This window comes from Thamnophis elegans, chromosome 5 (genome assembly GCF_009769535.1).
Source record: "Thamnophis elegans isolate rThaEle1 chromosome 5, rThaEle1.pri, whole genome shotgun sequence".
Classification (NCBI taxonomy): domain Eukaryota; kingdom Metazoa; phylum Chordata; class Lepidosauria; order Squamata; family Colubridae; genus Thamnophis; species Thamnophis elegans.
In genome coordinates, this window is record NC_045545.1 from 74115976 (window position 1) to 74138953 (window position 22978).

General features: G+C 38.0%; 1 protein-coding gene across 1 annotated transcript in view; it reads left to right on the top strand.

Moving 5' to 3' along the window:
• Positions 1–22978, top strand: part of SRC (SRC proto-oncogene, non-receptor tyrosine kinase) — a 111640-nt gene that overhangs the window by 68795 nt on the left and 19867 nt on the right. Inside the window, exons 4-5 of the mRNA XM_032218245.1 lie at positions 18650–18748; positions 21789–21892. Coding sequence (XP_032074136.1) covers positions 18650–18748; positions 21789–21892 — 203 coding nt within the window. The remainder of the gene's footprint in view (positions 1–18649; positions 18749–21788; positions 21893–22978) is intronic.

The window sequence follows — 22978 nt, forward strand, 5'->3', positions numbered from 1 at the left end:
ATTTGAATGTGTGTATTTTCCATTTCATAACCACCAAATTAGTTTCACAAAATTCTTTTAAGCTTTAGATTCACTATTATTTTGTAACTGTGTAGATTCACAGTGATTCCTAAAGATGCAACCTTAGGGAGCCTTTTTCAGATGTATTAAGGGAGTATTGTACATAAGATTTATGTTTGTTACTTTATCACTCCCATTCACCAGACTGACCTTCAGATGCAAGAAACAAACTTTTAGTTTGGACTTCATCCTAAGCTAAACAGACAAACCTCACTGTCTTCAAAGCAGGACAAACAATTAAGATTAATTATGTTAATACCACTCCTTCCCCTCAAATGGAAACTGTTCTTTTATTGTACTACTATTTAATTTATTTATTGGGGCATGTACTTGTGACAGTTGCAGCCTCCTGGGGTTACATGATCACCATTTGTGATCTTTCTAATCAGTTTCCAACGAGCAAAGTCAATGTGGGATGAAGAATTTGCTCAATGACCCTGTGATTTACTTAACGACTGTGGTGATTCATTTAACTTCCATGGCAAAAATGTTGTAAAATCAGTCATGATTCACTTAGTGACCACTTTGCTTACCAATGGTCATACTGGTCTCAGTTATAGTTGTAAGTCAAGGACTATGTGCTATGTGAAGCCGGAGCATTCCATTGTTAATATTACCCACTTTTTTTCTGGAGGTAGGCCTTGAAAATTCCAATATTGTTTCATGTGAAAGGGAATAGCTCCATCTCAGTTTTGAACCAGCATTGCTTCAGCTCTACCAATATTCTCTTTTTACTTCCTTTCTGTGCCATTTTTATTTACATGTTTTCTTTAAGGCTCCATGTTACAAACTACATGGCAAACTTCATGTTCAACAGCTTGTGGATTAAATCAGGAATTCCCTTGCACTGGAAATGAGGGTGGAGAGAGGCCTCCAATGGTACATTCACATGCCTTCTTTCTTCATTTCACTTTCACCAGGAGACCTCCATCAAGGGTGGCTGCAAAACAGACACAATCCATGGGTTGATGGAGGTCTCCTGGTGAAAGTGAAATAAAAAAAAGAAGGCATGTTCCATAACTTCCCATAGATGGTTATAGACTTTCCTAACACTCCCATAGATATGTCCACTCCTATGGCAACTCTGACCTCGGGGCCAACTTTGAAGGAGATGGATGGTTAGGAAATATGATAAATAAATGATTCATTACATGTAAATAAATGTAAATAAAGATGGGTAGAATCCAGGGGGGGGACATAAAAATTTAGATTTTGTAAGGCCAGATGAGCTATAGCATTAATCTAGTTTATGGCCTCTATATTATGGACCAAACTCTTAATCTTGCTTACCCCACAGAGGTCATAAATAGGGATACATAGTCGGGTCTGTCTCTTTCATTATGGAGACTAACCTGGATAAAATCCATTTTTCAGCCAGAGGCAATATGGCCATAAGGGGAAAACTTTCTTTGAGACACTGCAGCATGGACTCAGAATCCAAGTCAGTCCTTCTAACAGGTCCATTCAGTAGCGGCAAAGTATTTGGAGAGGGCCTGAATGATATATTGAGACTAAGGACTAAAAGGGAGCTTTACCTCTCATTCGCAAAGGTGAGAAAGAAAGCAGTGGTTATCAGAAGTCTGCTTCAAGGTGAGAGACATGGCCTTCCTCCTATCAGTCTGAACCTGGACTGGTGGGATTCAAATAATTTAACAACCGGTTCTCTGCCCTAAATATTTCTTGCAACAACTAATTCACCAAACTGCTGAGAAAATTAACAACCGGTTATCCCGATGTGGTGCAAACTGGCTGAATCTCACCACTTTAATAAGACTTTGCAACTTTAATAAGACTTGTATGCCGCCCACTCCCTAGGGACTCTGACGTGGACTCAAATTTTATGTCTTTCATCAGGCCCAGGAAACAATTGTTTCTTCTTTTGGCTACAACTGTAATATCCAGCTAGAGAAAGAATGCTAGATGTGTCATTAAGATCTGCATGAGAAGAGTCTCAGACAGTCTTACAATAACTGTAAAACAGCTCAGTTTAGGCTTCAACAACTATAGTCTCCAAACCTGAATCATGCTAAGTGAAACAATATAGGTAAAGGTTCCCCTCGCACACATGTGCTAGTCATTCCCGACTCTAGGGGACAGTGCTCATTTTGGTTTCAAAGCTGAAGAGCCAGCGCTATCCAAAGACATCTCCGTGGTCATGTGGCCGGCATGATTAAAACGCTGAAGGCGCACGGAACGCTGTTACCTTCCCACCAAAGTGGTCCCTATTTTTCTACTTGCATTTTTACATGTTTTCGAAGCTGGGACAAATAACGGGAACTCACTCCGTTATGCGACACTAGAGATTCGAACTGCCAACCTTTCTGATCGACAAGCTCAGGGTCTTAGCCACTGAGCCACTGCGTCCCTAATTAATATAGAATAAACCTATTGCGTGAAAAATTATAGCTCGTTTCACAAGAAGTACAACCACTTTAAAATCTTGGACATAATGCATTGCCCCTCCCTTCAGGACATCTGTAGAGTTGCCAATAAATCCTCCATGTTTTCCGTTATTAAACAAATATATTGCATTCTTGTACCTCAGTTGAAGCATCCCCTCCTATTTTGAAATGTCATGGCTCTTACTGTAAAAAAAACAACAACATAAACAAAGTTCCACTTTGTACCATGGAGACAGGTCATCCTGTATAGAAAGCCCATCAATATTGGCAGCCAGTTGCACATAAACATTGTTTCACACGTATGTTATGTTCTCCTACTTTTCTGTTGTTTTTTTTTCTGGATTGCCACTGTGAAATTGGGATGAAGCTGTTTCTTCCTGAAGGAAGCAATTTCTAAACTTTCTAGATCTGCATCGACAGTGGGTGGGAAGGAGATGTTCACTATGAAATGCCTTGTTTCTACTAAAGAAAAGGGAAATGATCAGTCAAATCTACTGTTCTCACTTTCAATACTGCACTTCTTCTAATCTAATCTAAGCTCTGTCTGTTTGTCTTTCATTCTCTTTTATCCTGTTCCTCATGCTTTCATTTAGGCGAAAAGTGGATGTCAGGTGTGTATCTTTTTTTTATATTTTGGGGGCGGGGGGAGTACCAACCAATGTTTTCATGTCTGCAGTATGGAAAAAGGATTGAATGCTCAGGACTGTTTCAGATGCTTGATTTTGTAAATTATGCGTAAATCCTGGCCTTTTATTTTTATGCGATATTGGTTTTATGAGTTCTTTCTTCTTGCATTTCAACAAATTATGCATTTTTGAAACCCTGTTCCCCATGGGCGTTGGCCTTCAGGTATTCTTATAGTTTCAAACAAGAATGTGGTGAATATGTGGTAATTGAGAGAAATCATGAGCATCAACTTAAATATTTTAAGAGTGGGGGGGAAAAAACTGGGTTTCACATCACATAAACAAACAGTGTTGAACATTCCTCTGCAAGCCAAGGGGTTTAGTATAGTACCATATAATTTTTCATGTAGTTTAATGAAAGGAAATACACAAAATTGGACCTGTCAATTTCTAAGTGAATGGATTAATATATTATAGACCAGTGATGGCTTACCTTTTTGTTGTCACGTGCCAAAAGTACACAAGCATGTGTGATAGCGCGTGCACATTTTTCCACACCCGTAATGCATTCTGCGTGCGACACCCCTGTGCTCTCCCTGCCCCCCTGTGAATGCATGTGTGATCCCCCCATGCTCCCACCCCCCCTACATGTGCATGTGACTCCCTTGCACCCTGTTTTGGGCCTAGCACGCCTCCCTGAAGCCTCCTGGGACAAAAAAGGGGGTGCAGGGGAAGACGTAGGTTTGCAATCACGGTTCTAGACTGTTTGCGTGTTTGTACACTTCTAACATAGCAAGCAGACATTTTTTTCAGCCATGAATGGAAGTAGTCCCACAAAGATTGAATCAGTTCAATAATTTACATCAAAGATGAAAACTGATATGGATATAGATATAGTAATGACATTTCCTCCTCCGTGTGTGTGTGTGTGTGTGTAAGTAAAAAAGAGGCAGGGTGTGAGGTTTTCTTTTTTTTTAATATAGATTTTTATTTTTATTACATAGACAACACATACACACAACAATTAAAAAAAACAAAGAAAACAACAACAAAAAATATCATCACATACAGCATGTCGTTTGGTTACAGGTGTTTTAACATCTATATTCTCGAATAACATTTACCATCTCAGATTTTACATCTAGTATAGCTAAATACCTCATTTTCATTGTACAGTATATGTTCAGTTACAATTAGTATTATTATTTTTCCAGTAAATCATGATTCCCTTACATTCTTGATTGTCTATTTGATAACAGTATACCTTTATATAATCCCCATGTGATAGAATTTTTTTTTTACCAACCATTTATATTTGTATATCACTATTTTCAATTATGCATAATTCCACCAATCAACTATCAGATATGCTTATGTTCATTATTATCCTTGTACATCATACATTCAAACAGAAATCTTGTTCCTTCATTTTTCAACAAAATATTCTAAATAGTCGCTACATATATATACCAATTTTCAATTATTCCCTTATTAAAATTATTTATCAACAACAAGATATCATTGTAATATGTTCTTAATGTTATACATTATATTACCAATCCTCTATCAAGTATACATAAAATCATTATTATCCTTATCCTTTTTAGAGCAAAAAATTCTAAAGTATTCAATTCATAGCTATATCAGTTTTTCATTGTATCATTGTTAATTTATTTCACAGCATGATTGTGTTATCATTTAACTCCTTCAGTTAAAGCATGAGTAAAACATTTTTCATTTCCAAGTTTTTTCCCCCAGCCACTGATAAAACTGGGGTCTGGGGTTTTCTGTACCTCCCTCCAATTATACACAAAAAACACTTGAATATTGGTTTTTTTTTTTTAACTAAAGGAGCGTTGGCATTTCTGTGATTTTAATTCCTTGGTTCCTCTACAGATAAAACAGATTCTGCATTGCTCTACTGTGTTGTTATTATTTTTCAAAGTGAAAACATTTTGTTTTTCTGGCATAAGGAATGGCTGCATCGAAATTCCCTACTCAATAAGTTATAAGGGCTGAACTACACTCTTTTTTTGCTATGCGGGTGACTTCTATAAGTTGCAGTTGGAAAAAGCAATGCTTGCTCCTGTCTCTGTAGTCTGAATGGCATGGCTTGGCTCAAGAAGCACCATGCGGCTGCTGCATCTGCTTTCCTGACTGCGTTGCTAGGTTCCCTCTCTGAATGAGTGCACTGTTCAGCAATGTTGATGGGATGGATTAGAACCTGTGGGTTGGGTTTTGAGGTACAGGTAGTCCTTGTCTTATAGCCAGTCGCCTTAGCGACTATCCAAAGTTACAATGGACCTCTCTGGGGGTTACTTATGACCCAGATTTGAAATTCCAATGACTGTCCCTCTGGTGTTCACATGACTAGCATGCATTTATGACCACTTGTAGCATCCCACAGTGTGTTTTATGACATTTTGTCGAAATCCAGCATTTACTTTTGTTTTTTGGCAAAACCGGCCCATAGCAAACCATGGGTTCGCTTAATGTCTGCACCATATGCGTAATGACCATGGTGGTTGCTTAAAGACCACCACAAAAATGACACAATCAGGTTGATCATGTGGGTGACATGAATGACATCTATCACAACATATGACTGTAATGAGCATTACAGTGGTAACTTGAGGTCTGCCTTTATGTCAGTGAGAGAAGGGAAGGAGCATCCTTCTTGCGTCGTTACTTGAGCTAACTAAGCAAAGACCACCAAGATGAAAACACTTCCAAGTCTGTGTTACATACTATACAATTTCATTTGCCCCTTTCCTATTTTTACTTCCTTATTTGGTGCTATAAACATCTGCATGCTCTGTAACCAAGTAATTGGTTAAAAAAAAGCCAAATAAAAAAGTGCTATTTTTGCACACACACACACATACATACACACACACAGGAATGAAAATATTAGTGGCTAATCTTTTTTCTGACAAACACCTGTTTTTTCATCTTTTGAGATTCTTCCCACTGACCCAGCTGCATGCCTTCTATCTATAAATTTGGTGAACAGCCATGTAGTACATACCAGAAGGGAAAAAAATACTGCCCCCCCCACACACCACACACACAAGTTTTTTTTTAAATTCAGAAAATATGCTGATTGTCCCATCTTCATGTGGCCTTGGCCTTCTTTTTTTTGCTTTTTTATTATGATATTTCTTAAGATTGAAGAAAAACATTTTAATAGCCGACAATGTCAAGGTCAAAACAAGTTCACAGATCAAGTTTCTCTTGCAGCATTACTACTCTAAAATAGTAATATATCAGGAATTTTTTTTAAAAAAAATCCTATGGCAACATGCATAGGATGCTGCAAATAAAATAAAGTTCTGAATATTTCATGCTTACCCTAGTTGGAAAAGGTGAATGTCTATGGAGATTGTCAATCATCCAAGTTATGATTGATGCTTTTTCCAAAATGCAACCGGACTTTCTTAGGTTTTTTTTCTTTGAAAAAGTTCCACTTCTCATCCAAGAAGCTTCTTCAGTTCTGAAGGTTCATATGAACTTAAGAGGAATGTTCAAATTCATTAAGAAGTTAGGTCAGGAACATATGAAGTCAGAACAAATAGAAAGTTCCAATGAGTGTGTACATAATATCATAGTGCGGAAGAAACTAGTTGATCCCAGTGAGATGGTTAAAACATGCAGAGTTGTGTTTTTTTTAAAGGATTTGTTTTTAACACCAGTGAGCAACTATTGTTTTCTCCAGTTTTTAGAGATACTTCGGATGTTTCTGCATAACAACATATGAATATTTTGTAGCTTCCGATGGAAAATATCTGTAGGGAATTAAAAGTTTCTGGGTTTTGTATTAAATGTTTCATATGTGGGTCAATGGTCTTCCCTATAAATGCCATTCATACACTCTAAATCAAAATTGTAACTAAGTTTAAGCACCATTGAGATGGGCATAAAGGAGATGTAGATTCTATTGCTCTCTCAGGAAGTTACACAAGATGTCTTACAATAAATGGCTGACCAGTCTCGGTTTAGTTGTCCTCCTATTGATGAATCCCTCAAAAGTGAACTATGGAAGCCATTTGGCTTTTGTTAGCCAACCTTGCCAAGCTACTGGGCAAATCTTGCATTTTGCAGTCCTCTCAATCCTCGAATGTAAACGTCATTCTTACATTTCTAAGCCTTCATTTTCTTTTATTAAAAAGAAAAAGAAAAACAGTTTCCACTGGAAACTCTTACAGACTTTTTTAATTGCAAAGCAATTGTGTGGTGTTCCCTCCCCCCCTTGGATTAAATGCAATGAAATACGGTTGATACACTACTGCTAATATAAATAATGCCGAGAAGAAAACAGCCATCACAAGATTCTGAGTTTTCCTTTAAATGGCATTGTTGTGAAGTCTCTAGGAGGGAAATGAATTTTAAGCCATATAATTGACAGTATCCAATATCACTTCACTGTTGGAACTGCGGATAAATGCTGGGTTCTCACAGTGATATTGTGGCAGTAATGAACTGCAATTTCTTGGATGGCTATGGTTCTTGGCCTTCTGCCTAGCAACGTATTGCAGAGGGAGGAAATTTCCAAAAGAAAAAGCACATTCCATTGGCAGCAAGATTTCATCACTATGTTATAGTTAACCCCAGGACTTAAGCAGATGTAGGCAAAGGGGTGGAAAGCATTTTAAAGTGTCTTGAATATTGGTGTGATTACATAATTTGATAACAGATAATATTTGTTTCTTTTAAAAACAATAATTGTTGTCATAGGGGTTATTGCAACAATTCTTTATTGTTATACATCTATTATAATTAGTGCCTGGCTTTTTAAAAAGTTGACATTCAAAACATCTTGAAATTTGGCAAGGCTAATATTTCCCAATTTTGAGAGCTGATTTGTGTTCTTATTAGTGTAATGAATATACTTAGAAAACTTTTTGGTTTCCGATTTAGACTCATATACTCAACCCTGTTTCAACTGAGAAACTGTGAACATCCTAGACTGGGCTAAATGCAAAAACTAGGGAATTCATGGAAGTTTGACATTTAGACAAATCAGCCACTAACAGACAGATAAACCATATTTGCACACAATTAAAATACAATAAAAAAGCTAAGAAGGAAACAAAAAGACCACAACATATCCTCTACAGCAGCCAACATCCAGATAAGCAGGGATTAACACCCAATAAACAATCAAGCAGAAAATAATTCCCTAATCAAAGTCCACCAAGGAGCAAACCACACCTCCACGAATATGCTCATGGCAAGCTCTGTGTAAAGAGAGAAGTAAACATCCCACTTACTCAAACTGATTATGGGGTTTGGGGGATAATAAAACATCTAAAGCAAGCAACCAAACTCAAAGAGCACCAACAACATTACAGTTCCAACCTAAGCTAGATATATTTTCTTCTATTGGAAGGAACATTCATGTTTCAAAAGAATTGGCATCCAATTAGCTCCTTCATTCTTAAGAAAGTAGAATAAAGGTTAAGCCGAACCACAGCCAGCTGCCCATGTGAATTCTCCAATTAGTTTCAAAGTAGAGATTCATATGTCATCTTATTAAGTCATTCCATTGAAATGGATGGAAAAGTAGTTGCTGGCAGGACATTTTCCACATTCTATGTAGTTACTAGACTGGAAGCAGATTATGGGTTTAAAACAAGCTGAAGATAGTTCTATCATCCTCTCCTCTTCCTCTTTTACCTTACATTTATTCCATGTCACAATGTCTTCCAAGAAATACTTTCCTGTCATGTTAGAGTGGCTGAAATTTGGGGAGTTTCCTGAGGCTTAGAATTTTCCTTTGCTTACCATGTCCTCATTTGTTTTTCGGCTCTTTTTTCTACTTCCATGTTATTTAGCTTAAATAAAAGGGACTAGAAGGAGAACTTAGAAAAGTACCTGATAGTCTATAAGTGATAACTGATACATTATGACAAAACATCATCTCAAATGTTTTTGTCAGTGAGGCTATCTAAACATTTAGACTTTTATCTGAAAATATTACCGTGTTGTGGCAAATGTTTGATAGCTAGGCAGTTTTTCTGCAATCGTACCACATCTATATAATATATATTATTTCATGCCTCAGTGATTCTACTTTTTCTGTTGTAAATATCTTTCTGAGCTGAAATGTAAGTGTGGTGAGAGCTGCATATGTGCCTGAGTTCATTTTATTAAGTTCCGTGATTCTGTAAGATTCCAATGCAGGTGGAAATCCAGTGATGGTAGAAAATATTGGAAAGTGTAGTTCAGACGGTCTAGTAAGATTTTGGAAAGACAAAGTTCATCCTCTACTGAATTGAAGAAGTCCAAAGCAATGTCATCTCAAAAGGATAAACTCTTCAAATTGCTTTAAATAGCAAGGGACTTCTAGTCTTCTCCTGAAACCATGTTTCTATATTTGAAACTCAATAACTCTAATGGGGCTGTGTGAAGAACCAGAAAGTTATTCTTTTATGTGAGAATGCTTGAAGTACAGTACCTTGGTACTCATCATTAATTGGTTCTGTGAGGTGTGATGAGTACCAAAAATGATGAGTACCAAACAAAATTTTCCCACAAGAAATAATGTAGTGAGTCACAAGGTAGCCAACACTGACAAATTCTAGCTTATACGTCGAGTATCAATCAAATGATGAGTACTGGGATAAAATGTTCACGTCAAAATGTGTTGACTACAAAATACAATGAGTTTCAAAGCAGTTGAGTACCAAGGTATCATTGTATTTGCCAAGGCTATAATTTTTGCTGTAAGGTTTCCTGTGTTTTGAAGGCATTATCTGATTATATCCCCAATATTTGATTGAATCTTTGCTTCCTATACTATTTCCTGAGATGGGTGAGTTAATGGATTTGATTATACCTTCTGCAAAACTTATTTTATTTATCCCATTTGTGTCTCTCCATCCTTCCTGTGAGAGCTCAAGACAAGTTGAATGTTTTTTTCTTTTCATTCTATCCATTTTATCCTCAGAGAAACCCTGCAAAGTAGGTTATGCTCAGAAAGAATGTAACTGACTCAGAGGCATCTAACCTCTATTACATGTAAAAGGGCTTTGAGTCAAGTCCTTGCCAGTTCATTTAGGTACATTTATCTTTTCCATATCTCCTTCTCCTACGTGATGTTACCTTGCACACTTGTTCTTAGAAGTTTCTGATCTTTTGATATACTCCCTAAAGATTATGTTAGAAGAAAATTCTTCTTTTTATAAAAAGCATAAAAATTAGTTTCTCCCTGTGGGAAAATAAGACAGACATTGATATGCCATGACCAGAGGGAGGACATCTGCTCCATTTCTAATATGAAGGGAATCATCTTCAGGTTTTCTTCTCAAGTGAATACTATTTGGAGTCTCTGATTCAGTTCCTCCTACTTCTGCCCCAATTTCAAGAATTTTTGGGGGCTTGAGCTCTGAGAGCCTGTGTATGGAAAGAGAAAAAAATTGACAACTTCCTTTAATAGATGAGTTTCTCTAGGCAACCTGGGCTGTTTTGCTATAATTTCCCAACAAATCTTTCTTCCCATAGATCAGGTATAATTTCATTACGCCATGCAATGGAGCTGAAGTCCTAAATTGAATATTGGCATGATTAACAAGGCAATCTGTTTAACTGTAAATTAAATGCTTAAGTGGAGATGTAAACAATACCAACTTAAAGGTCTTCACAGACACTGCTTTTAATAAGATGGAGAAAATAAATTATATTTGAAATATTCATAATAGATGAGTAGCTCTTTCCTTAAGTTACATTTGTATTATATGAAAATGTAGGAAACAGCAATATGTGATTATTAAAAACAAAGATCCTTCTTCTTTTGTTGACATAGCAGTGTTGAACTTTAATTCCCATAGAACATGGGTATGAAACTCAATCCTAAATCTAAAGCATTATATATAGTTATCCAAAAGTGTGAAGGTCTGTGAGCTCAATTTCCAGTAGAAAGTTTGAACCCACAGTATAATATCTGGCTCACCAGTGGGTTCTGGCTGGCACTACTGCTGATTTGCTCATGCACACGCATACACAGTACAATTAAAATTGTTCTGTGCATGCACAGAACTGAAAAACAAGATGGTGGTACCAATGGCAGGCCTGGGTTGCTGCCGGTTCCAGTGACACCCAGGATGGCAAACCACTACCGGTTTGGCTGAACCAGTAGGAACCCACAACTGATCAGGCTATGTTTGATGATAAGGATAAAACTAGAAAAGTAATGAATGCATCCTGGTGACGAATGTAACATCAACATCCATTAGATGCTGCCATCAGCTGGACGTTCCAGTTATTTTACAGAAATAACTTAAAATAATCTTTGTTAGCAGCTGTTGAACTGATGTCTAGAGTTTTTTGGAGCCTGAACATCTGCTTTTAGCACTGTTTTGAGTATTTTGTCAAAAGTGGTTTAAAATAGTTTGCTCCCTAAATTGGAAAATTCAAAATCGTGTTATATAGTATGTCATAATAAATTGTTTATTTTTGGTGCTTCTGCTTTTTAATTGCACATCCTTTTTTATCCGGCCTTTCAGGGAGAAATAGTTCTTAAGGTTAATTTTCTATAATAAGCATAGATCTGAGTGAGAGATCAAATCTGTTGTGACATTGACATAAATTCTACGCCTTAAATCTTTCCATCAATCATCAGAATACAAGTACAAATGTACAGCACTTGTATTTGACATCACAATCTATAATTTGTCATTTCAGCATCACGATGGTTAGACCTCTGATAATTGGGGCAATGCTATGTTTTTTTGTTTTATTTTGTTTGTAGGGGAAAATGACAAGTTCATGTATTTCTCCCAATATGAAAATTAAAGTTTTTAAAGCAATGTTACTCTACTGATTATGATGAAAAGTCATAATTATGATGAAAAGTCTTTGTTCCCATTGTGGCCATCACCTTACAATAGATAAAATAGCTAAGGGAAGCTGTTGTTTCATCCAGAATTAGTCTTTAAATAACACCCTATCCTTCTCTCTCCTCTTGGGATAATTTTCAGTGTTATCATATTTGAATGACTGTTGTGTTCCCTTGTGTGCGTTTAGCTAATAAGCATTCCAAAATATATCAAAAGTGTGTGGGAGAGGAGCAGTCGTGGGTTTCAAATTTTTTTAGAACCTCTTCTGTAGGTGTGGCCTGCTTTGTGGGAGTGGCTTGCTAGCAATGTGACCAGGTGAGAGTGGCTTGCCAGCCATGTGATGGTGTGGGTGTGGCCAACTTGTAAAATGTGGTGAAATTCACTTAACAACGCTCTTGCTTAGCAACTAAAATGTTGACTCAGAAAGTCTGGCATTTGAAAGACGCAAGTCTTAAAGCTGTCAAGTTACAAGACCCTTGTACCCCTAAACCTTTAGAAAAAAAATCCCAGGGGTGTTCAAACTTGACAGCTTTAAGACTTGTGGACTTCAACTCCCAGAATTCCTCCTCTTGCTCTTCATCTGGATGATGTGTGGACGGGCGGAGAGAGGGAGCTGGAACTGGTTCTAAATGGCACTGTAGATTTGTGGAACCTCTTTTATAGAAGAGGTTAGAACTGGCAGGAACCCAGCCCTGGAGAGGAGTAAAGGAGACGAACAGAGCTCCATTGTACATAATACAGGTAGTCCTCAACTTACAACCACAACTTAAACTCAAATTTCAGTTGCTAAGTGAGACATTTGTTAAGTGAACTTTGTCCCATTTTGCAATGTTTCTTGCCACAGTTGTTAAGTGAATTCCTGCAGTTCTTAAATTAGTAACACTGTTGTTAAGTGATTCTGGCTCCTCTATTGACTTTGCTTGTGAGACGGTCATAAAAGGGAGCCCAGGGACTACAAAGGTCATAAATATGAACCAGTTGCCAAGCATCTGAATTTTGCTCATGTGATCATGGGGATGCTGCAATGGTTGTAAATGTGAAAAACGGTCATAACTCACTTTTCCCGGTGCCGTTGTAACGTTGAACGGTCACTAAGTGAACTGTTGTAAGTCAATGACTACCTGTAGTTTTCCTGTTCCTGACAGATAAAAGATTTCTTAAATAAAGGATGAACACCTAGAGGACGGGATTAAGCAGAATGGAGTAGTTCTCAGGAATGCTTTAACATTGCATTTCCTACATCCAGCAAGGAGCCATCCTAATTGGTATCCAAAACCCTATTTTAGATTTTTTTTCCATGGATATTCTTCTAAACTATGACACCTCAAATAGCAGAACATCTGCGAGGTAACTGACATTCCCCTCAAATTTGCTTTTCTAAAATCTCTCTGCTGCAGTCACAGCATGTTAGTATGAAATGCATAATAGCAATTTTTTGCTGTCTTATTACTAGGCTTTGCCCAGTCAGTTATCTCCTTTCTTCCTGGAAGAATTAATAAAACATGAAACAAGCAAGCAAACAAAGAAACAACAACAACAATAGTGGTAGCTAACTGCCAATGCAATAAAGACTAACACGCCAGCTGTAGAAGAAAAGAATCCATACATTTCTGTTAATTGTTATGTTGGCTCTGGTATAGACCATGATTAAGTTTGTTTAAAACACTGGTGTCAAACTCGATCGTGTCACGTGACTTATCGTGACTTTTTTGCCTTTGTGGGTAGGCGTGGCCTCACAGGCCTGATTTAAAATATCACAATAACTATATAGCAGCTGCATATAATCCTGCAATCAGCGTTAAGTAACATAGTATATACTTTCCAGCTGCTATTTAGTTTGCACCAGAAAAACACTAGGGGAAAACATGCAAAAAATTGTCTCTAAAAAGTTCTGTAATTCTTCCTAAAACATATTTTAAGAGCAAAACTGGGTGGATTGACACCGATACAGTCAGTAAGCCTCCCTAGCCTTTGGAAACCTCATATAAATTTGAATTTAGAAGCCAATGTTGTGGCTCCCAGGGATTTGTGAAGGATTAGATGGAATATTTGCACCGTTATGCTAATGGCTGTCTCGGAGCGATTCTGCATGATAAGGCCATTCCAAGACACCTGGACATTCTGTGAATGCTTGTTGGCTGGGTCACATAGAGCCAGGAGCAGAATGAAGTCCTGGAGGGAGTCCTGGCCGTGTTCCTCACCTTTGACCTAGTTCACTCACAACCACAAGTGGTTGAAGCTCTTCTGCATATTTGAAGTTTTATTCTCATTTTGCTCCGCTTTTACTGGGTCTGGAGTACAAATCAGATACTGAATTCTTCTACTGGGATTCTGCTGGTCTCAAAGCCAAGAATTTTTTTTTTTACCCTAATGCTTTCTAAGATGCATTGCACATTTTATTTAATGTGACATGTTCACTAGTAGAAGGAAGAAGTGGCCTTTAAACACTTTCCCAATCTAAATTTGTTAACCTGTTTCTGTAAGGACTGGATATTGCTACTACTGGATTTCCCATGTGTAAAAACAATGTTACGCCTTAAGGGATGGTAGGAGCGGTTAATAGTGCAGATATTGATACCTTCTGCATTTAGTCTGCTAAGTAATCTCTATTTTTTTGAGATTATACAACAAGAACGCAGGAGAAAATCAAAATAAAGGCCAAAGAAACATAGTAATCAGTAAATGAAGTTGAAAAATATAAAACCTTTAATAATAGACAATCCAATGCAAAGCATTATCTTTGCAGGGAGAAAATTCCTTCCAGGAGGAAAGGAATACAGGTGGTTCTTTGGGAGAAGTCAGATTCACTTAACAACAGCAGTGAATACTTAACAACTGTGCCCAAAAATGTCATAAAATGGAGCACAGCTCACTTAACAACTACCTTGTTTAGCAACATAAATTTTGGGCTCAATTGTGGTCATAAGTCAAGGACTACCGGTACACGACCTCAGAACTAGCTCCCCATCTCTTAATGGTTTTAAGCGAATGCCTTGTGATATGTAAAATGAATTAATTTCATATTTCTTTTATATCCTGCCTAACAAATAGCATTGTGGAAGACTGTAGCATTGTGTTAACTCTGCTACAAACACAAGTAGGTTCTGTGAAGCAGATTGCCTTCCTGTCAGGGTTCCAAGTAACACCCCTAACAAAATAAAACTCTGAGGTTTGAATTTCCTCAAAGTTCCATTTTATTAGAGATGTCATATTGGCACATCAGGGAAAACCTGAATCTGAAAGCTTCCAGGTTTTCCCTACCCCCAAAAAAGTTCAGGTCCCTGCCCAGCACTCACATGTCCATCAAATGATCCAATCAGGTACCATCCAAAACAGGAGATGCCTCCCAGTCACTCCATCACAGCTACAGGGCAAGATGGCCTTGCCTTTCTGAAAAATAATGTTATTATGGCTACATATCATTCACACACTGTAAAATCCCCCCTCCCATTTTCCCACAATAGAAAATGTGACAGACCTGAAGTCCAAAAGGTAAAAGATGGCTTCTAGGTATGACACTTCCTTGTTTTGTTTACCAGCCTTCCCAGCCTTTGTCACCCTTCGGATGTGTGAACTTTAAACTTCTTGAATTCTCTAGTCAGCATGTCAGAAAGGGCCCAGACTAAGGAGTGCTGATCTTTTTAGTTTATCTATTTAGAGGTGTTTGTTTTTATGGTTTCTGGAAAAGCATGCTTATTTCGTTTTCTCTAGCATAAGGGTAGTCCTCAACTTACAGCAGTTCTTTCAGAGACCGTTTGAAGTTATAGCGGCACTGAAAAAAGTGACTTATGACCATTTTTTACACAGGACAGGATGCTGTCAGTCCTGCAAGCCATCTTTTCTTTTTAGGTTCCAGGCCTGCCACACTTTCTACTGTCTACTTTCTACTGTGGGAAAATGAGGGGGGGGGATTATGTGGAGTTGCGTGATGTGTAGCCATAATAACATTCTTCTTAGAAAGTCAAGGTCATCTTTGTCTCTGCACCTGGCCAGAACTAGATGGCTGGAATCTGTCTTCATGGCAGTGAAAGATTGGACCATGTGGTGAACTTGTGGGTGTTTGGGGTAGGATCTTAAACTTTCAACTGGGTGAACTTCCAGATTCGGGTTTTCCCAGATGTGCCAACATGGCTCTTTTAATAAAGTGGAACTTTGAGGAATCTCTACCCTCAGATTCTTATTTTATTTTGGATGCTTTTTGGAACCCTGACAGATGCTTGGCAACTGGTTCATATTTAAGATGGTTGCAGTGTCCTGGGGACGGGACGTGATCACCTGTTGCGGCCTTCTGGCAAGCAGAGTCAATAGGGAAGCCAAATTCCCTTAACAACCACATTACTAATTTAACAATTGCAGTGTTTCTTGGCAAGAAAGGTGGTAAGAGGAGCAAAATTCACTGAATGACTGCCTCGCTTAGCAACATAAATTTTGGGCTCAATTCTGGTCGTAAGTCAAAGACTATCTCTACATTTCTCCCCAGCTTCTTTCTCATCTTTTTTGAACGGCACAAATGAGTGTTAATATTAGGTTCTTAGCACTATTCCATGGCAGCCTCTCTCTCTCCCGGGTACTCTGCAAAGGAGTGGGATTACAATAATTCCCAAGCTATGCAAGCAGCCGAAATCATTGGCAGCTGCTTTAAGATGTTGCGCATTTAAATTTTGCTTTGGCTGTGCCTACCCTTTTTATTGTCACAATGTTTCTTCTTATGTTTGTGTGCCTATTTCCTTCCTGATCCCACCTCTGCTTTCACGGACTTCCAATGCTTCCTTCAGCAACCAGATCTGGTTCAAATTCAAAGGGCTGCAAAGGTATTTTCCACAGGGCATCGACCCTTCCCTTTTAAGTATGGGAACACCTTATTTAAAAGGACTTTGTGTTGGTTTGTCACTTAACCAGACTAATCAAATACCAAATGCCAAATCCAGTCTAAACATCTGGCTGACTGACTGAACAACTATAATAATAATAATAATAATAATAATAATAATAATAAAAAACAAACTGACTACCTACAATGCCATGACCACGTTGCTAAGATCATTCACTGGAAATTGTGCCAAAAGTTTGGATTTGAATACAGCAAAAACCACTGGGACCATCAGGTTCAGAAGGTTTTAGAGAATGAGAAAGTCAAGATCTTGTGGGACTTCCGAATCCAGACTGACAGGCACTTGGCCCGCAACACACCTGACATAACAATAGTTGAAAAGAAAAAAGTATGGTTCATTGACATTGCAACACCTGGAGATGCACAAATTGAAGATAAACAGCAAGAAAAAAAATCACAAAATACCGGGACTTGCAAATTGAAGTTGAGCGACTGTGGAAAAAGAAATTGTTTGTTGTCCTGATTGTAATTGGAGCCCTTGGAGCAATACCCAAAGGGCTACCTTGCTATTTGGAAATTTTAAATTTATCAGACTTGAACATTCTGATTCGACAAAAAACCACCTTACTTGGAAGATCTTATATTCTTCGACTTTACCTTAACAGTTCCTAGGTCCTTGGTTAGGACTCGAGCTGTTGAGCTACCAACCAGCCCCAAAGGTTGTGAATCTCACCAAAGATTAACATAATAATAATAATAATAATAATAATAATAATAATAATAATAATGATGATGCATTTCTTCCATGAGCTTTGTTACTTAGAGCAGGCATTCATTGACCCTGTCTGAAAAATAGTGTTTGAATGGGCTGATTTATATTTCATTGCCATTTTCCTGTTTCCTAGACCAGGATGGCCAATGGGTATCCTGCAAAATAGGGAGTGGGTGTTTCTTTTTGTTTCTATTCCATGTCAGTTCTGCGTACTCTTACCCATCATTCCATCTGAATTAATTTTCATATGTATGTAATGCATATGTAAATATGAATATGTCTCAAAGCATAAATGAAAACGGTTGTTATAATCCATTTATGGCACGGAGAACTGTGTGGCATTGTTTGAAGACGTACGAAATTGAATGGATGGCTAAACCACAATCTGTGACTTGTTCTAAAAAGAATTTTTAAAAAATAAATTGCTATTTCATGTATAGGAATGTGTTTGGCCTCCAGTATCCATGTTGCAAACCTGAATTGCCTCCCAGCAAATCTGAATCACAGTGAATGTAAAAGAAAATCCATTTTGCTTTGGCTATCTCCATAAATAGTCTTGCCAAATTTTGTCGTATCTCCTTTTCGTGTATTTTCTAGAAATTCAAAGGAGCACAATTGATCTATTGCAAGAAAAGAAGCAAGACTGTTAGGGAGCTTTTCTTCTCTTAACAAGGGGCTGCTTTTGAGATATTTTGGGATTGCAATTCCCAGAATCTTAGCCAAAGATCATGCTGGTTGAAAATTCTAGAATTAGTCTCCTCACTTCTAGAGCAGGGGTCTCCAACCTTGGCAACTTTAAGACTTGTAGACTTCAGCTCCCAGAATTCCTCAGCCAGCTTTGCTAGCTGAGGAATTCTGGGAGTTGAAGTCCACAAGTCTTAAAGTTGCCAAGGTTGGAGACCCCTGTTCTAGAGGACACCTAGATTGGGAATATTGCTGGAGGTCTGAGCTTTCATGAAGTTCTCTGGCCAACGTCTAATACAGAATGTGCCCTCAAATAGAGATTTGGCCTAAGCCAATGCATAAAATATTTGGGGGAAAACTGGTAATAATGATGGATAGAGAAGGTAATTTGATCAATGTATTCTCACTGATGTATTATTTTGCTTTGTGTTTTCCAGGGAAGGAGATTGGTGGCTGGCTCACTCCCTCACAACTGGCCAGAAAGGCTACATCCCCAGTAACTACGTCGCACCTTCAGACTCCATCCAAGCAGAAGAGTAATTAAAATATTATAACTAGATTGAAAAGAATTATGCTAAGCCTTTTGCCAGATATTATTGGCAAAATCATTCTAGTTATAACCTTTTGAAGGCAACCCTCAAATAATTTTGTAATTCTCTTAAACTGAGTTCCTGAGTATGTGACTTATGACTAGTTCACAAATGTGTATGTTCTCTAGATAACTTTCAGTGTCAAATGTAGTGGTGGCATTCTACCAGTTTGCACCAGTTCTAGCGAACCGGTAGAGCTGGTGAGGAGTTGGCCCCACCCATCCACCCCTGTCCTTTCCTCTCCTATATTTCCCTGTTTTGTAGCTCAGCTGATTCGCGTGGCATAGCAGATTGCCGCGCGTCAGCTGTTTTACTCACCAGCGCTGACATAGAAGGTATGTTTTTAAGTTTAAAATGGGTGGTTTTAAAACACTGTGTGTGTGTGTGTGCAAAGTCTGTGCACACTGAACCATCTGTTAAACAGGTTGTATCCCAACACTGGTCAAATGGTGTGTTTACAGATGGTAGGAAGAATTTTTAGTTGCAGAAAACACATTGTGTTTCAAGAAGATGAGTTCCTACATTTTGATTTACTTCAGAAATAAAAGAAAATAGCAATAATCAACAAGCTTAGCATTTTTCTGGCATTTGCTAAGGTGCTGATAGATACAAATTTATCAGATAGCTTAAGCCATCCTCCATCTCAGGTATATTCTGTATTCATTTGTTACAAACCATATAACTGTCTCAATATCAAGAATGAGATTGCTAATCTTATTTGTGAGGGGTAGGTACTAAGTTGGTATTGAGTTCCAAGCTGACTTTGTTAGGTCAGCTTTGAAAATAAATAGCAATAACAATTAGACTTATATACCGCTCCACAGTGCTTTACAACCCACTCTAAGCGGTTTACAGAGTCATCATATTGCCCCCAACAATCTGGGACCTCAATAGCAAATTAGCAGGCATATTAATCTAGGGAATTTTTACAAGCTATAGGGAAATGATATACATGATTGGTTTCTCCCTTCAAGTGCAAAATCAAAGAGATTCTGGAAAATTGTGCTTTGTTTTTCATTTTATTACTAATGTTTTGTATAGGGAGAATCCAGAATGTACTGGAGGAATCCTAGACATTTGGCACCAAAGCAGATATATGAGTCTGAAAGAAGATGTACCATATTTTTGGAGTATAAGACACACCGTTTTCCCTCAAAAAAAAGGGGGTTAGGGTATTTTTGGCCTACCCAATAGCAATAGCAATAGCAGTTAGACTTATATACCGCTTCATAGGGCTTTCAGCCCTCTCTAAACGGTTTACAGAGTCAGCATATTGCCCCCAACAATCCGGGTCCTCATTTTACCCACCTCGGAAGGATGGAAGGCTGAGTCAATCTTGAGCCGGTGAGATATGAACAGCCAAACTGCTGAACTGCAGTCAGCTGAAGTAGCCTGCAGTGCTGCACTCTAACCACTGCGCTACCTCAGCTCAACCCCGCCCCCTTTGCAAAATGGATGTACAGAGGGTTTGGGAGACTTGCAAAGTACTCCTGAGGGTTGGGGAGGCTAAAAAAGAGCAAAAAAGGCCAGGAGCACTCTCCAAGCCTCCCAAAGCCTCTACATGCCCTTTTTCTTTTTGCAGAAATGGCTCATTTTGCAACGTTCCCCATCCCCACCCCCTAGGAGCATTCTAAGAGCCTCCCAAAGCTCTGCATGTCTTTTTTTCTTTTTTTTAAAAAAGAGGTGTGCAGAGGGTTTGGGAGGCCTGCAGAGTGCAAAACCTTTTTTTTAAAAAAAAAAAAATCCTCTTCAAAATCATTTTTCAAAATCATTCCTCTTTCTTATCCTCTGGTGCGTCTTATAGTCCAAAAAATATGGTAGTTACTTTAATGATTGAAAGAGAGATTTTTATATGTGCTCCTTTGCATTGTGAAAGCCTTCTTTCAAAGGAATGGTGGTGCCTCAGCATTAGGTGACATGGTGCCTGGAGAGAAAACTACCTGCTGATAGGCATAAAAAATTGATCTAATTTCTTTTTGTAGTCATCTAAATCAGTGGCCATCATCATAGCATCTTATACCAGTGAGATAGTCAGTATTGATTTTGCATTATTATTGCCTTTCATCGGGGTGCATTTATGAATGGTTAATTTCAGACTGGGGGACTGACTACTTCTATGGAGGTTATTATATTTTACAGCATCTTGGTGTTTACTGCTTTCTCATTTGATGCTTCTGACACCAACTGGAAGGTTTAGGACAGGGGTGTCAAACTCTTGACGACACATCGTCACATGATGTACTGCAACTTTCCCCCCGCCCTTCGCTAAACTGGGGGTGGGCGTAGCCAGAACATGATACATCCGGCACGAGGCTGCGAGCTTGACACCCCTTGTTTAGAGCTTAATGTAAATTTAAGTGCACAGTACAAGGTGATTAGATCAGATTAAAACATATTTGAAAAACTGTGAAGCTGGACATCAACATATCCAAGAAAAGGATTCCTAATACATCAAAAAAGCATCCCTAATGCATCAGCTTTTCAAGAATAAGAATATTTAATGAGTGGGGCCTGTTCAATGTTTACATGCTATTTCCTACTTGAATTCTGAGATCTTAGAATCTTATAAACTGCGGCAATATGGGCCCTAGAAATGCAGAAATGTCCATGCCAAAATGCTTTATCCATCCCAAAATAGCATTTAATATTCTTCCACATTAAATTAAAATAATATACAATGTGCAAATTGTCAAAAATCTGACATTGTTATTAATCTTGCTTTCAGATGGTGCAATATTTTGAAGGGGCCGAAATCTGATGAGGTTTTTTTAATCATTGCCAATCTAGAATTTTGCTATCTAGAATGTAGCTGAAAAATACCCAGCAATCTTTCCTATTGAATAAAATTATTTTGGCATGACCGTTAACTTTTGTAGGCTACCTATTTATAGGAGAAAATATTGGATTCCTCTGCCTGCAGAGATGTTTGCAGTGATTTAAACAAACATGGGATCTTGTTACATTTATCTGTATTCTACTATTGCAGGTGGTATTTTGGCAAGATTACGCGCCGAGAATCTGAACGATTACTGCTCAATCCAGAGAATCCCCGAGGGACTTTTCTGGCAAGAGAGAGTGAGACCACAAAAGGTAATCATAATTGGAAAAGAAAAGGATGCTTACAGGAGAATGTATTAGAAACTCCGTCTTCCACTTCAATGGAGACAATAGGATTCTCTCTCTGCCTGTAGAAGGATGTTTCCCAAACTTTTAAGACCTAAACTACACACTCTTCGCCTACCCGAAGCTGGGGATTATCTCTCATTCACCCCAAATATTGACAATATCTCAGTGGTCATGGGCTGTAATTAACATCTTTAAAATATTTAATTATGCAAGAACTCAGCATGGATTTGTCCACATCATACACACTGGGTGTCTGGCAGTTTCCTGTTGTTATCTATAGACAAAGAAGAATTTGGATTTTTTGTCTTTGAAAACTTAATGCCCATGTTTACATTATAAGCTTACATCTTGCAGCTCCCAAAGCTTCCTGTCATTTTAAGGCAGAAAAATGTAATATTTTCAGACTGTAGTAATTAGAATCGTTAGCCTTGAAGGATGAGGCAAAGGAACCCCATGAATCGTACCTCTGTTAGGTTTCTATTTATGCCGTTTGGCTGAGACAATGAAAAGCAAACAATCTGCAGTAGTTAATATGGGTTATCTTAGTTAAAGAACAATGAACTATTGCAGCCATTTAAATAATGGTTAAACTAGCTTTTAAATGTAGTAGAGTAGAGGAGGATTTCAGACTTGGGGTCTTAGAACACGTATCTACAATATTTACATTTGGTTTTGTCAAGGAAACTACATCCTCTCTATTTCCCCATTATATATTGGTGTGAAGAACTGGATGGGGTTTAAATGTAAACAGGGACTTCAGTGTTGTACTTCTCTTTTTTGTGAAAAAAAAAATTATAGAAACTAGGTCATTGGATGGGGAAATAGCTGGGTAACTAATAGCAACAGGAAACACAGGTTTCTCTTTCTACCCTGCCAATGAGCTGTTGTTTGTTACATTTATGGAACAGGTTATAGAGATTGTGTTTGTGAGTAAAAGAACAGAAACAAACAATTTGCGTGTAACTAGCCACAAAATATACACAAGCACAGAGTTGATTTAGCATTATTCATATATTGCATTATTCTAATAGTGGAAACACACCTAGAATT